Source organism: Pogona vitticeps, chromosome 4 (assembly GCF_051106095.1).
Source record: "Pogona vitticeps strain Pit_001003342236 chromosome 4, PviZW2.1, whole genome shotgun sequence".
In the NCBI taxonomy this organism is placed as follows: Eukaryota; Metazoa; Chordata; class Lepidosauria; order Squamata; family Agamidae; genus Pogona; species Pogona vitticeps.
This window is the reverse complement of record NC_135786.1, coordinates 19,977,820-19,994,683: the sequence shown is the minus strand read 5'-3', so window position 1 is coordinate 19,994,683 and position 16,864 is coordinate 19,977,820. Positions and strand designations below refer to the sequence as shown.

Here is a 16,864-nt window from a genome sequence, read left to right as displayed (position 1 = left end):
CATACATTCCTTGTCTCCCAAACTTCTCTCTCTCCTTCTCAATCCCCCCCCCTCAGAGTTCCTCAGAAGTTTTGTCCGAGCACAAATCTCCTTTCAATATTTTGTTGTTTCCAACTGATTTTAACTGACTTTAACTTGTTTGAGAATACGCTGAACAGACTTGTATATCTCTTCCTACCCACGTCTGCATGCACACAGTGCTACAATGTATGGGACAACACATGCAATCTACAATCTACAGTGTAAACCTATGCCTACTTAGCAGTCCCACCGAATTCAATGGACCTTACTCCCAAGTAAGTGAAAGTAGGACCACAGCCCTATTCCAGTTACATCATCAATTTCTGCACAAGACAGCGAGAGTACTAAATTATAGAGCATATTCTCCTTACATACATACATGTGGATATATGCATGCCCTACAAAATATTTTAAAATATCTAAAAATCAGCACCACCATTGCAAGGGAACATTCTTAGGGCAGACACAAGCTATGTCATGCCTCATAATTCTTCTTCCTACCTATATCATGGAGTGGAAAATGATTGTTACTTAAATCCAATTAAGCCTCAGAAAGGAAATCTATCTGTCCTACTAATTTCAAGGCATCTTTCACTCTCTTGCATAACATCTGGGAAGATTAATTCAGAATTATATTACATGCCCTCGAGGCCTGGTATGGCTTTACAAAGAGATGCACATACTCCCAGAGATACATTCCAACTAGACAGGTTTGGAAGTCATTAGCATAAAAAGCAAATCTAGAGGGATTTGGGGTCATTATTTCTCATTAGAGGGCACCAAGATATTATCTAGTTAAATGAAAAGTCTCCTGTTCCACAAACAGAAATCTTTGGCAGTTTAAGGATGCAGTCTTACACAACCTTGCCTAAGAGTAAGTCAAAGCGAACCCAACTGGAACATACTTCTGAAGAAAAGTCTTCAGGCAGGTTTTTAATAATCATAACTTAGTCCCTGAATGCTGTTTTTCAGTTGAGTATGTTGTTTTCAAAGTTTTACATTTCTTTAATCATTCAATGTATCTTGATTACTATTGTAGTTGAATTATTTTAATGTATAATTGATTGTGTTTTTAATTCTATTTTTAACACTGTGAGCTGCCTTGAGTCCCCTCATTGTGAGAGGGGTCCTATCAATACATACATACATACATACATACATACATACATACATACATACATACATACATACATACATACATACATACATACATACATACATACATACATACATACATACATACATACATACATACATACACACACACACACACACACACACAGAGAGAGAGAGAGAGAGAGAGTATAGCAAATTGTTAAATGCAGGCCCTCCCTTTATTTTCCTATATTGGGTACCATTTGAACCATTCTAATATTGAACAATAACTACTATTGTTACTCATTATTATTCAAACTCTATCTAGTTCTCACTATACATAACTCACATGGACACAAATAACGATCTTACTCTATTTTTTCATCAGAATTTCAAACAATCATTCCAGAAACATTTCCCCATGTTCTGCCTCATTGATCTACCTCAACTTAAGTTGTCACTCTATGCCCACATGGTTGTATTAACAGGTTGCAAGGAACAAAAAGCCTTTTATGTAGAACTCCGACAGCTCACAGGCTGAATACTAATGGTTCAAGTGATGTTGTAGACAATCACAATGGTTACAGATTTAAAGCAAGCCTTGAAAAAAAAACTGGAAACAGTCAGGGACACTCTTTTTATTCCTTGCCAGGATGAATGCCATAGGGCAACCATAAATGTAGCTAAATGTCGGCTTGGTGTATAACACCGGGCCATGCAATTCTAATCACAACTTTTGTACTAAAAGGAGACAAGTTTCTGTCCCTCATGACTGTGAAGGTATGCTGGAGAGCAGGTGATCAAGGCTTGCTGAAGCTAATGAATGAGTCAGATGGTAATGAGGCCACAGTACCTGGTGCAGCTGTGCTTATATCTGATGACTAGCAAATGCGACACTGCATAAAGTTTAGAATTTGGATAAAGTAAAAGAAATTGTACATACATTTCTTCAAGAAGCATTTATGTTATAGGGGTAGTTGTGTTGCTATTAGAGATGAGCACGGACCACAGTTTGGTTGCACAGCTGTTCCAAAAACATCCCAGCTTCCTTGCCCCACCTCCTCTAGCGGGTGCCTACTCAAGAGGCAGCGCCCGGAGGAGACAGGGCTAGGAAGCCATGCCACTGCCTCGGAGTGGGCTCCTGCAAGAGGCGGCACAGGAAGGGAAGCAGAGGCACTCACAAAACAGCTGTGCAACCAAACTATGCAGAACTGTGGTTCATGCTTATTTCTAATTTCTATCATTGTGCTCTGAAGCAGCAGTAAAAATTAAAGATTGGTCTAAATGAACATCTGCTCATACAAGATCTAGACGGCAACTGGGGTCTTTTATACTTCTGGGCCTCCGAGTCTGCACTCTTCTCAAAACGTTGTTATTGTTCTGGTTATGTGAAGTTGCAAGCCTCAAGGGGAAAGGCCCCCGCTCTGAAGCCTTGCATGCTCTTTCCAGAAGCTCTTGCTTGGCATGCTACTTGCAGGGTTATGGAAAACCTGGAAGAAATCATGCTATTCCAGTGTTGACATCAGAACAATGTCAATATTATCATGAGCAAACGGACCTCAGGTTTAGACTAGTCAGGCCATGCAGGTTATGAATGGGCCTTGGACTAAGTATCTCTTCTGCCAGGTTCAAAGACTGTGCCCAAACTACTGCTGGACTGGACTACGACAGCACTGGCAATGGATTTTTCATAATGCTGGCACTGACCCTGAAAACACATTAATGGTGAATTGATAAGTGTCTCACATATTACACAACACTTCAGAAAGTGAGATATAAGTTAGCCAGATGAATTAGTGTACAGAATTTCTGTATCCTTAATGGTTGTTTAGAAGAGGAAATATCAGCAGGTACAACTTTTAATGCAAGATATGCCTGTTGAAAGATCTCCTTCCAAACAACCATTAAGAACACAAGAACCCTGCCTTCTTTTTCATCTTAACAAGAGACAGTTAAATGCATCAGAGGAGAATTAACTTTACTCAATGCATCCAGAATTAGTCACAGAAAAAATTATTTCCTGCATTTGCTGCAAGATAAAGAATCCTAATGGTTTCCCCAGTAAATTAACTATATGTTTCTGGCACTCATGGTTTCAAAGATTAGTTGTGAACCAGAATAGGAATGCATACTCAAGCAGGAATCAACAGGCAAACTAATGATCGAAAAAAACACCAGTTTTGTCTGATCCAGAACAATTTAGTAATTTCTACATATATATGAGAAGTTAAAAAATGACGACAACACAGTCCTCACAGCCACAGATCTCAGTTGCTGACAAAATATACCAAGTTGGGGGGGGAGGGATACAGAAAAAGGTCTCTGAAATTGCTGATTAAAAAAACAATCTCCAAATCTATACAGCTAAGATGTCTTCCATAAACATCAAGAGATCCAATTGCATCAGATTTGAGTCTTTGAAATAGCTTTCTCTAAATTGGTTCACTCCAAATGTGTTGGACTGTAGCTACCATCATCCCCAATCAGGGTCATGTTGGCTAGGCACTGGGTCATAGCAGACAACATGGGAGAAAACAACCAAAATCTCTAGCATGGAAGAAATTTAGCCACTGACTAACACTGGCATAATGTACAGTTCATTGATCTAACAGGAATAATTGCTTAAATGTTCCTATAATGTCCATTTCTCCTGGAGTTTCGGCCCAAGGGGATCTTCCTTAGCTGTATTCTTAGAATGGCTAAATTATGGAATAAATTACACTTCGGATCAAATATCCTCCATGCATTCTCATCCTTCTGTGCTGGTCAAGGTTTCGTGTGCAAATGCCAAACTTTTATTAAATCAGTTTTCCAAGTCAGAGCAACCATCTTAAATTCCCAAACACATAATGAGCTGCCCTCATAAAAATAAGCTAACAAAAACCATTTTGAGAGCATTACGTGGATCTTGGAGATTACATTAACAAAATACATCCTCTATTTAAACAGTGGAACTTTTCTTGAATAAATAAACCTACCAGTGGAACCCAATATGTGTAAAGTGCACCAAGCCTCATTTCAGGAACAAATTGGGAACAGGCCAGAAATAAGAAATAGAGGTTGAAGAAATACTTGAACTGGTTAAACAGTACCTGTAAAAAGAGAGACAATGAAATACTGGTGAGGTTTTCATCTAAGTTAACATGGCTGACGGCAGAAAGCTTTTGAAGGCTTCTAAAAAAGATAAAATAACTTCTCATAAAATAATACTGTAGTTTTTATTTCTAAATGGGAAGAAATCCCTTACTTAAGTGGCATCACACTTAAGCCTAAATGGTAAATTACTTTTTCCTGCAGAAAGAGCAAATGTTGATTATTTTAAAAAAGTAAAATTAAAAAAAAGGGCTTCTTAACACAAAGGCATTTTTGTAGTGTTTAGCGAGGGGGGAAAGTTAGTTAGACTGCCTGTGGAGAAGCTTGATCCCAGTGTCTTATAAATTAGAGATGGAAACTGTGTGATACACAAGCTGTTGCTGCCCCCCCCGCCCCACTTCCAGCTATGGGGCCAAATGCTGCTGCTCCACAGCTCTGAAGAGGGATCACACATCATTGAACTTCCAGAAGCCTCCAGGAAGCACACTACTCCTCTAGAACAAGGGTGCACCTCACCACCTACTGTTTTACTAGGTGGATGCATTGTTCTTTTGATATGCCAGTTATTTTATTTTATATTTTAAAAAGGAAATTCATTTTGGCCCACTGAATGACAGCTATGGGGAAAGAGGCTAGTGGACTCTATGGGCTCTGCCTCCACAAGGCAGTGCAGCCCCAGCAGGGCCCTGCCTGAGGAGAATGATGGAGAAAAGAGGGGCTTACTTCCCTTTCACCGTCCCAACCTTCAATCCAACATTTTCCCCTCAAGCTGCTGCTGTTTCTGCCTCCTTACTTATGAGTAAACTGGGTAAACTTACATGCAAGTGAATTAAATTTGCATGCAAGTAAATCTGCTCAGGAGTAAACCAGTGTCATCTGTAGAGCTTTATGGACCCTTCTCATGGGAGAATAAATCTCTCCAGTGTGAATGGAAGGATCACTCAAGTGAAGGATAAAACAGAGTACACTGAAGAGGAGAACCTTTTAAGTTCAAACCTCACTGCTCCAAATTCCTCCATCTGGATAGGCCCATAGTTATGCGCCATCAGGTCAGAGCCGACTCAGAGCTACCCTAATAGGTCTTTCAAAGTATGTCTGATATTTAAGGAGTGATTTTGTCAGTCCTACAACCCCCAGAGAGTTTCCATGGTCAAACCCTGTTCTCCAGAGCATACATACCCCTGGTAAAAAAGTGAAGAAGTTGTATTTCTGGTTGTTGATCACATTCCGAGGGTACCTCTGTTCTCTTTTTTCTGGATGGCCAAGCCAAACAGTTCGAGGCCTTGGATCTCTCCTTCCACAACATCTTAAGCAGTCGCAACACCTGCAGAAAGACAGCAGTTTTACTCCCGTATTATCTCAAGGACAACTAATGTACGGAAATAATAATTGCCCCGCTGGACCACACCATCTCGCCCAGAATTTTGCTTTCAGCAGCGATTAACTGAATGCTTCCAGGAAGCCCATAGAAGGGCCTGAAACCAATTTTGGAAGAGTTCTTCATTCTCCCCCCGCCCCATCCATGCTGGCTGGAAGATTCTAGGACTTGTGACGAGCTCCTTCATCCCAAGTCCCAGAATCTTCCAGCCAGTGCAGCCATTGACTGTAAGGGTTGGTGGATTGTGGGATTTGTAGTTCAAATAAGCAACTCTGACAAGCTCTGGCAAGAAGGCACAAGACCTTTCCACTTCTTCTCCTAAAACAAGAGTTTACTTAAAAACTGAAAGGCAAATCATAAATATCACGCAAACAGGAACTACCCGTACACGTATTCAAAATTCCACAGCTTCTCTAGACTTTGGCTGATAGTCCTGGGAAACACCTAAATCATAGAGTTGTTAAATTCCCTAGAGGCTATTAAGCCTATTGCAATCACCACACTTGGTTGACAATAAATGCTGCGATAAATGTGTGAAGGAGGGCTCTCTTTTGCTGACTCAGAATCGAATGCTATGCAGCCCCAAACGGTGAAAGAGAGAGAAAAATCCCCCACCCAATTCCACTGAACATAGCATATATTTTACTATAAAGCAAGAAGACACAACATTACTGGTTCATTTCTCAAGATCTTTTTCTTCCCAATACCATCTTTTGTGTGTGTTAAAAAGCAAGAATTTCAAGGGGGGAGGGATAGCATATGTAAAACACAACATCTCCATCACATGGCCTCCTCCTTTTAAGAACACTAGGGTATCAAATTTCACTCAAACCACAGCATTCCTATGTCATTAACAGTAACACAGGAGCAGAGATAGGATCAATAACTGATAAGCAATGTAGTTACCTGTAAATAGTTATGCAGCAGTAACAAGTCATGTAATAGTGGAAGAGTGAGTTTTAGTGTAACCACTAACACCTGAGTTATGCAGATATAATGAGTAACATCTGGTTACCTTCAAAAGTTACTTTTCAAGACCCTTAAAGGAATTTTGGGAGGCCTTTTCCAGGTTTCATGTCATCCTCTTAAAAAAATCTAGTCTGGCAAGTAATTCTTTGTCTTCAGTTTTATATTCCCAAAGTGAAATATCAGAACTGGCCACTAGAGGGTATTTCCCTGCCAGCGATGGCCGTGCAAGACAACAATAACTTTCAAAACAACAGAGCAACAAAGAGAGCTGCCCCCAAAGTAATGAGAAACACAGTAAGTTCCTTTTCTGAGTTGCCCACAGGAGAAAGAATTTTGGCAAATGGAGGTGTGTTTTTTTTTCTGTGACATCCTGCATCTGCCCCAATCTCTTTCCCGGTATCTTTTGAAGCAAGAGTACAAAATCTACAACCCTCAGTCTAATTTATCAGACTTCAGCAGCCTGCTGGTGGAGGAGGGGAAAGAAACATCAAGAGACAGAATGGTGTGTGTTTGTGTGTAAGGGAGATACATTATTGACAGAGAAGACAAGAGCTTACTGCAACCCACTTACTAGTTCTAATCCCACCTATCACTTACATGCAAATCCTGAGGGAATGTAATGCTCAAGGGGAGGGGTGGGGGATTTCAAACCCATTTTAAAGGAACAGGCCCTGACTCCTTTTAGTGTGTTGTCCCATATTAATGTTATGTTTACAATATGCATCTAAATAATTAAGTCAGCTACTTCCCTCTCATTCCTAATATATATCTAGTGGGGCCCAAGATTCTGAATACGTTACTGAACAGGACTTTTTTTCCAGCTGAAACCTGTTCTAAAGATTTGAATTGGGGCTGGAAAAATACTATTGGACTGTTCATAAACAGTCTGACTACTATGGTCTGATAATGGTTATGATCCACTTTGATTAGGAACTGAGCTGCTGTTAGTAGGCACAGTAAACTGAACACACACACACATACACACACCAAACTAAAGATGGGTGTATAACATTTGTAGCGAGCAAGCTAGTCACATCAAGTCTTTATCCAGTGAACAGTTCCAAAATTGCTAAAAGACATTCTAATTTGACTGGTGTTTTATCCAGTTTTAACTTTAATGTGTTCTCCAAGCTGTTCTGGTGCATTTGGCAAATAACATGAATTGTATATTTTCCTTTTCTACTTCTATTTCTAAAAGCTATAATGAACATTGAATGACCATAGCATCCTGGTCTTTCACAGCTCCTAGTCTGTAGCAAGTCAACCATTAGATCTTACTTAAAACAATGATGTTGATCATGTCTCTTCTTTCACTCTGTAGTAATGGTAAAAGTCACACCTGGCCATGCATGGGGATTAGCCGCCTAGAGTGGTCCTCGCCCAACCAGATAGGCGGGATATAAATAAAATAAAATAAAATAAAATAAAATAAATAAATAAATAAATTTGAGTTGCAGGACTTGCTGTCAAGTCAGACCTAAGTCACACCACTAACTTGACTTGTAGGTTTTTTTCAGTGACTCAGACTTGACTTACTCACCCTCCCTTTTCTCTGGGGGGAAAACATTGTTTTCAACAGGAAGTCAAGATTTGGGGCCAAAGTCTCAGACCTGGGACTTGGTACCAAACCCCTTCATGGATTGCTGCCTTGTCATGGCAAAGGGTCTTGAGTAATTCAGAGAAGCTATGGGCTTCAGTGAACTAAAATGGACGAGAATGGGCGAATTCAATTCAGATGATTATCATATCTACTATTCTGGGCAAGAATCCGACAATACAAGAAACCCACAATACAAGCCGGATTTTGAATGGGCAGAGACCAAATTGCTAACAGGCGCTGGATTATAGAGAAAGCCAGAGAGTTCCAGAAAAACATCTACTTCTGCTTCATTGACTATGCAAAAGCCTTTGACTCTGTGGACTACAGCAAACAAACCTATCCATTCTAAAGGAAATCAACCCTGAGTGCTCACTGGAAGGACAGATCCTAAAGCTGAGGCTCCAATACTTTGGCCATCTCATGAGAAGACTCCCTGGAAAAGACCCAGATGTTGGGAAAGTGTGAAGGCAAGAGAAGAGGGGGACGACAGAGGACAAGATGGTTAGACAGTGTCATCGAAGCTACCAACATGAATTTGACCCAACTCTGGGAGGCAGTGGAAGACAGGAGGGCCTGGCGTGCTCTGGTCCATGGGGTCACAAAGAGTTGGACACGATTTAACCACTAAACAACAACAAGAACAACAACAACCAAAATTCAGGCTTGGGACTTGGGACCAAAAACCCATCAACATCCCTGCCCCCGAGCCCACTAAAACCATTGATCACAGGAGGTCTGTGCACCACTGTCACCACAGATCAACAATTCTTTCCCAACCCATGACCAACAACGTGTTTTAACTACAGAATGTGTAGGAATCTTCCTGTATTATAGTGTGCATGCAGGCTGATTCTGTATGTAAAGAGATGTAGGTAGAGGCATAATATTTAGTATTAATAAAAGAGCAGAAGACCACATCTTGGACTCACACATATCTTCTAAATATAAACAATGAAATATGATGAAGATGTTCTTCCAGGGCAGAACAGTGACCTGTACACAAAGAAAGTGGGGGGGGGGGGTGATCGAGAGTCTTCTCTCAAGAATACTTCATTCTGGGTTTTTTGTCCGTAAGGAGAGGACCGCTACACCTGAGTCAGGATGCTGTCCCCTCCTGAGACTTTGTCACCCTCTTTGAAGAACCCATCCTACTGTTCCAAGGATCTTTCAAGGAGAAAGGTGGGATGAAAATATTATAAATAAATAAGGACTGGAAAACAGCTTTAAAACAAGAAAAGCAAATTGAAGTTCTTCTTTCAAGTGTTGAATTCACACTATAAGATCACAGAATACATTCAGCTCTAACTATAAATACAATGCACAGCCTGGCATTTAACACCAAGAGTCTGATAGCACTTATAGTTCTGAAAAATACCCCCAAAGTGAAATACATACAAATCCCAGAGAGAGAGAGAGAGAGAGAAGGCCTGCATGTATACTCTGAGAAAGTCACCTCACTGGGGTCCTTATCCTGGTTCTTCCCATTTGTTCCAAGTCTTGCCTGCCATGCTGTTCCAGATGGAACGGCTGAAGCTGTTGACAGGCACATAGATCCATGGTGCTGCAAAGAAAGCCAAGTGTACTGCTTATATACCACCCTATAGCGCTTAACATAGCCTCTGGGTGGTTTACAATTTAATTATGCAGGCTACACATTGCTAGTTAATGTGCAGAGCTTAAACAGCTGCTTGCTTCTCCCCTTAAAACTATGGTTCCAATCAAAGCCTACTTTCCTGGAAATCAATCAGATTCCAGGAGAAGCCAATGGCTGCCCAATCACAGCCAGAGCAAGGGCTGAGAAAATGCTAGCTCACCACAGCATATCAGAGTGTTGGGGGAGAGAGATTTGCAATGCTAGTTTGGCCTTCCTTGTCCTGAGCCCTAAGCATGCTAGTTTCGGAGCAAGCCCTACCGAAACTGGTGTTTTCCCTTTCTGCGTAAATATGTTTTTCAACCACACTCTGTGTGTAAGTCTTACCAACTTTTCATCTCTTTGTCTCACAGTGTATTCAGCAGCCCTTTAACTATAGGTATTAGCAGATGAAATGAATCCTTTACACTGAGAAAATATGGAGCTCAACCTGCTGATTAAAGGGACAACATTTAGGACAGATTTGCCCCCATTAGCTGGCAACCCTGCCTATCTGCTATATTTACTGTCCTTAGCTAGTAAAATTCTTTCTGGATATTAGCTGTAAGTGACAGACTTCAGATAACAGTTCTTTTGTCTGAATATGCATATATTTGCAGTGCCTTACAGCAGTGGTCCCCAGCGTTGGGCCTCCAGATGTTCTTGGACTTCAACTCCCAGAAATCCTGGCCAGCAGAGGTGGCGGTGAAGGCTTCTGGGAGTTGTAGTCCAAGAACACCTGGAGGCCCAACGTTGGGGACCACTGCCTTACAGGGTATTCCTGCAGACCCAAATTGCAAAAGTTTCACAGAGTTGTAAGCGCTTCACCAACAGATGTATGCTGAACAGCCAGGTTAGCACTACCTTCAGTTTTGCCACATTTTGTTCACATGAACTGCACAACCTGAAACTTTGATAACGCCTGAAGGAAAATAAAAATGTGGATTAAAGGTAAAGGTAAAGGTTCCCCTTGACAATTTTTGTCCAGTCGTGTTTGACTCTAGGGGGCAGTGCTCATCCCCGTTTCCAAGCATTTGTCCGAAGACAATCTTCCGTGGTCACATGGCCAGTGCGACTTAGACACGGAACGCTGCTACCTTCCCACCGAGGTGGTCCTTATTTATCTACTTGCATTTGCATGCTTTCGAACCGCTAAGTTGGCGGGAGCTGGGACAAGCGACGGGCGCTCACTCCGTCGTGTGGATTCGATCTTACGACTGCTTGGTCTTCTGACCCTGCAGCACAGGGTTCTGCGGTTTAGCCCAATGGTTCTTAACATGGGCGATAATGCCCCCCAGGGGGCGATTTCATTTTTCAGGGGGGCAGTAGAACGAAAAGGGGCGGTGTGGGGGCGCTGGAGCAGAAGGGGGCGGTAGGGGGGCGCTGGAGCAAGCCAAACCTGTGAAGATGGCTGCAGCCTTTTTACAGTGTGCATGAATATATATTTTCCTCCAATCTTAATTTAGTTTCAGAGTTTTTGTCTTGAAATTTTTAGTTCCTGCATTGCGGTTTGTTTTTATGCCCTTTTTATACTGTATTTCTTTTTGCGTCTTAAAATTCGCTTGCAACTAAATTATTAAATGTTACTTTTGGGGGGCATTTCATTTTCTTGGAATTGAATTTTGTTTTCAGGGGTCATTGGATTTAAGTGTCTTAAATAAATAAATAAATAAATAAATAAATAAATAAATAAATAAATAAATAAATAAATAACATCACCATGGGGAGGGGGGCGATGCTAACTTCCTCAATGGCTCAAGGGGGCGTTTCTTTCAAAAAGGTTAAGAACCACTGGTTTAGCCCACAGCGCCACCATGTCCCAAAAATGTGGATTAAGCAAGATAAATTCTGAGCTTGTCACATCTGTCTGGTTGACTCCTGCCTGCCTTTGTGGAATCACACAGAAGAAAGCATAGATTTCAGAAAAGCTCAAGGAAACCTCTTATGAATATGCAGTCGCAATCTTTTATTTCAGAAAGGCCTTCTTTCCTTCTGCTACCCCAAGGACTGGCTCATCACTCTGACCAGAGTCATGCTGTTTCCAGAAGCATATCCTTATACACACACACACCCTAATTTTTAATCTCAAAATTTGCAGTGTTCACTGTAAACACAAGATGTTCCTACAGCAACAACCCTTAATGAGAGTAAGTCCCGTTGAACTAAAAAGCTGTGCATATGACTGAACTATATCTTATTATTATGAATTTTGTTTTGTTAGACCAGTGTTTCCCAACCTGGGGGTCATGACCTCTCTTAGGGGGTCACAAAGGGTTTGGGGGGGTTGGGGACCACTATATAGGTGTTGTAGCTCTTGTTAAATAATTTCTTCCTTCACTTTTCAGAGCAAGATTTCACATGTATGTGTATGTATGAGAAACAATCCCTTTGATGGAGAAAGATGCATCTACTTTTTGACAAGGGAAAATGCCTTTTTATGCAAACGTGGGGGGGGGCAGGTTACTTGGCTATTATAAAAGGGGGTTGTGACATATAAGATTGGGAATCACTGAATTAGACCAATAACATAGCCACCAATTTTTCAAAGCACTCATTTGGCTTTACACAGGCTACTTTAGAACACAGTGGAAATGCTATTGGGGAAAACTTACAAAAAACAATAAAGCAGCTATGCTGTTTACATTCACTGCTTTTTCAGCCTCGGCTGTTAAGTAAAGATCTGTAGTGAATTATCTTAATTCCAAAGGAATACACAGAACATTGTGTAGTTGTACTTTGTAACTCTGCTCCACTGCTGATAAGGAGCCCAACTGGAACTCTGCCTTCAGTCAACAGGACAGTGTACACGGCAACACCTTAAAAGTGCATATTGTTTAATGATTGAGACAAAACTCTTCTGTAATGGTTGGATTTTGCACCAGACACCATTTTAAGACCCAGAAAGAGATAGATTAATGTACTTCCCCTTCATCGTAAAGTCTTCATCTCCTGTTGCACTTGTCACATCAATCACATGGAAAGTAAAAACAAATAAAATCAGAGCCAACAGCCACAATCCTACACAGGAATATAAATCCCACAAAGAATGTATATCTGATGGTGCTTCCAAGGGGTCCTATTACACTGCACATTTATTCCATCTTTTTTCCTGTTCAGATTGTCTTTGATAAGAAACATGGGAAGCCTGTAAATGTTAGATATGGCAATGATATGTAGATCCCATGCAAAATTTAGTGAGTGGAAATTCCAAAGTCACAATAAAAGCACTGTCTAAAAGAACGCTGAATAAGCATACATATGAGATTAGCTGCATAGGTGCAATTTTATATGTGCCTTCCTTTGAGTAAGTACCATTGAACACCCTGGGACTCATTTCTGAGCAAAACACACATAGGATAAAGTTCTAATTTTTAGCACCAAGGAAGTGAAATTTTAACTTCACAGAATATATGAATGAGTTAAAATATGTAGAATCCCACTAGATTTCTAAAATGGCATTTATTCATTTGATAATGCTAAAGATGAATTGTTAAGTCTTTTTAACATCGCTAAACCCAGACAGAGGCTTCAGTCTTATCATGTTATTGTTGTTGTTTAGTCGTTAAGTTGTGTCTGACTCTTCGTGACCCCATGGACCAGAGCACGCCAGGCCCTCCTGTCTTCCACTGCCTCCCATAGTTGGGTCAAATTCATGTTGGTAGCTTCAATGACACTGTCCAGCCATCTCGTCCTCCGTCCTCCCCTTCTCCTCTTGCCTTCACACTTTCCCAACATCAGGGTCTTTTCCAGGGAGTCTTCTCTTCTCATGAGATGCCCAAAGTATTGGAGCCTTAGTTTCTACTTCAGTCCTTCCAGTGAGTACTCAGGGTTGATTTCCTTCAGAATGGATAGGTTTGTTCTCTTGGCAGTCCAGGGGACTGTCAAGAGTCTCCTCCAGCACCACAATTCAAAAGCATCAATTCTTCAGTGGTCAGCTTTCTTTATGGTCCAGCTCTCACTTCCATACATCGCTACTGGAAAAACCATTGCTTCGACTATGCGGACCTTTGTTGGCAAAATGATGTCTCTGCTTTTTAAGATGCTGTCTAGGTTTCTCATTGCTTTCCTCCCAAGAAGCAGGCGTCTTTTAATTTCATGGCTGCAGTGATCAAGGAGCCCAAGAAAGTAAAATCTACCACTGCCTTCATATCTTCCCCTTCAGTCCTTCAGTCCTATCATACCTCAGGGTAAATTAAAATCACTATGGCTTAGCTTCAAGTTAACTTTGAGTAGATAGATCAAGACAGAATCATTTTTAGAGAAGATCCTCCAGCTGAGATCCAGCAGTGTCGCATCAGTATCCAGTCCCAGGGGAAATGAACTTTAGGTGGAATCAGATAGTGAAATAGCTCATATTCTGGACTGCTCATGGTATGGTTCAGTGTGAGCTATCTTCCAGTGATCACATGACACATTGGCGATCACAAACCAGCCCAGTCTTGATCTGTGCCCAACCTAGACCTTTTTTGGTCCAATGACAGGTATGGGTTGGGCTGGAACAATTCCTGCATGGATGGAATGGTCACTTCAAAGGAGATCACTCCCAGCAAAGTGACACTTGCTGACATTTGATTGTACTCTTTCTTCTCCTTCCCATCTAGTTGTACTCCTTTGTCTTTGCAAAACTATGTTTCAGAGAGTTTCCCTGCTCTCCAGAGGATGCTTTTAGCAATCACAGGTGAGAGGCTGCAGAACAGATTACCCAATCCTGGGAGATGCACTGAGATTCCAGCATTGGATCCTTGTCACTGAAATCAATCCATCATAAATCAGTCGTGATTAAATTTTGCCTCCCCCTTTTCCCGTGTGTCCTCTCTAAATATGACTAAGCCTGGATCTAAGCACTTGTCCTGAGTCTTGCACTTTGTCCATCTGCAAATTAACCACCAAATGATATGGCTTTGCAAATACCAAAGAGAAGACTGACAAATTTGCTTCTGCCCACTGTAGCTATGTTGAGTTTTTTTATAGTACCTCAATCCACACTATTTAGAAGCCTCACCAATACCAGCATCTAGAGCAGTGGTTCCCAACTTTGGGTCCCCATATATTCTTGGACCCAGAAATCCTGGACAGCACAGTTAGTGGTGAAGGCTTCTGGGAGTTTTAGGCCAAGAACTACTTTGCCTGGCGAGACAGGAAAAGTAGAAGTTGTGTTTTTTAAATAAAGAACATCTGGGAACCCAAGGTCTAGAAAGTTTTTGTGGAGGTTGCAGGAGACTGAGAGGGGTTTAGAAACTTTTCTGTCATTAATCTACTTAATTTCTCTAAAGGATCTTCAATATTGGAACAGTAAAATACTTCTAAACACATTTAAAATGGCTAAAAAGAAAGTGAAGTTGAGGAATAGATTGTTAAACTGCAATGTACAAAAGTTAACATTGCAGGCATATTGGCTAGAGGGAGAAACTTTTAAAAAGGCTCGAGGGAGAAACTTTGTACTGTGGCTTGTTCTGCCATTCTACCTTGAATAATGATGATACCTGCCTCGTGCAATAATAAGGTAAGCAAATAATTTAATGGTTGGTAAGAAGCAAGCTCATTTCTGAAATAGCTCAGGAATACAATTATCCCTAATTTGCCCTTTGTAAAACAGGAAACACTTTTGGGAGTGGCAAAAGATTGGGGGGGTTGTGTTTTCTAAATAAGGTATCATATTTCTTGCTTTCCACCTCACTGCCTACCAATAAGCATAAAAGAAATCTTATCTACTAAGGAAATTCTTTTAGAACCCCCCTCCCCTATCCCCAAGCGCAGCAGCTGGAAAATCCAGTTAGTTACAAGGAATGAATAAGGAAATGTTGCTTAGTTTAAAATCAGAACACTCCGCAGGCATCAGAAAGATTAACTTTCATACCACTTATTCTTCAGGCATCCTGCTGAGAACAAACACAAGATGATTTCCACGTTGAATCAATACTCTGAATGCTGAATAGAAAATATTTGATAAAAATAATTTTTTTAATCTATTTTTTTTTTGAGGACTCCTGTAAGTTATGTCTCTATTAAGGCAGCCTGAGTTTTGGAGTGGACAGAGTGATGGACTAGGATTCAAAAGACGTAGGTTCTAATCCCAAAGTGGCCTGCTTTGGGGAGGACAGTTCTCCATTTGAAGAGCCATTTCCCTTTTTGGTACTGTATCTCCACCTTTTTTGATGATATACTGTATATGTGGCCACTTCCACCCCCCGCCCCCCACAAGTTTCCCTGGTGAGGCAGGGAAAGTAGAAGCTTTGATTGAGAAATATATTTAAAAACCCTCTCTTGTATTTTAAATAAATTGGTTTCGGGGCGGTGGAGTTGTTTTCTAAGAAAAGATGCAGACTACACATACTGATCTAACTACTGATGCATGATAGGAAGGATATACCTACCATTTAGATTCTGTATTAATTTTAAGCCCAGTCCCAGGAGTGGACATTCTTTTTTTTTTATTTTTATTTTTAACAAGGGGTGACAAAAAGGGAAAAGGGAATTGAGGTTAAGAGGGAAGAGGAGAAACAATAACATACTAACGTCCATTCTATACATATTGCCATACCAAAATTCCAAATTACTCTTTTTACTATTTTCTGCCTTCCAGATTTAAGTTCTCATTTCAATGTATGCTCTTCATACGCTGTCTGTTAACTCAATCCATTTATAGAATAAGTCCCATCTTTCAGTTGCCTTTTGTAAAGGACAGTCCTTCATCACTTCTGATAAAATGTCCATTTCCGCTGTTTCCTGTATCTTCTCTATGAGATCTTCTTGTTTTGGTATCGTCGGACTTTTCCAATTTTTGGCATATAAAATTCTGGCTCAGGAGTGGACATTCTGAAAACACTGTTCAGATTATTTCTCTGAAATACCTGATTGTTGCCTAGCTAGACCACAGCAAAACTACAATGGTCTCTGTTTTCTTTCTAAATATACTCGTTTTCAGTAAGCTGGAGAAAATACAAGGCACAGGACATTTCAGAGAGTTATTAAATACTACACTTTATTTATCTATATAACTTATATTCCATCTTTATCTGAATACTGGTGGTTACCCAGTCACAGTCTTGTGCAATAAGGTAAGCAGTAGTGTATTTTG

The 16,864-nt window shown here is 40.7% G+C and overlaps 1 protein-coding gene across 6 annotated transcripts in view; it reads right to left on the bottom strand.

Annotated features, from left to right (window-relative positions):
* Window positions 1–16,864, bottom strand: part of ATP9A (ATPase phospholipid transporting 9A) — a 117,305-nt gene that overhangs the window by 60,210 nt on the left and 40,231 nt on the right. For 3 of the 6 annotated variants that reach the window (XM_078392175.1, XM_072996841.2, XM_020779526.3), the window contains exons 2-3: window positions 5,389–5,533; window positions 4,095–4,208 (exon numbers count right to left, since the gene is read on the bottom strand). In XM_078392175.1, coding sequence (XP_078248301.1) covers window positions 4,095–4,133 — 39 coding nt within the window. In that variant the 5' untranslated portion in view covers window positions 4,134–4,208; window positions 5,389–5,533. Of the gene's footprint in view, window positions 1–4,094; window positions 4,209–5,388; window positions 5,534–6,259; window positions 6,283–6,493; window positions 8,934–9,609; window positions 11,047–16,864 lie in introns of those variants that run through there. The other 3 variants (XM_072996840.2, XM_020779521.3, XM_078392174.1) reach the window with 3 other exon arrangements.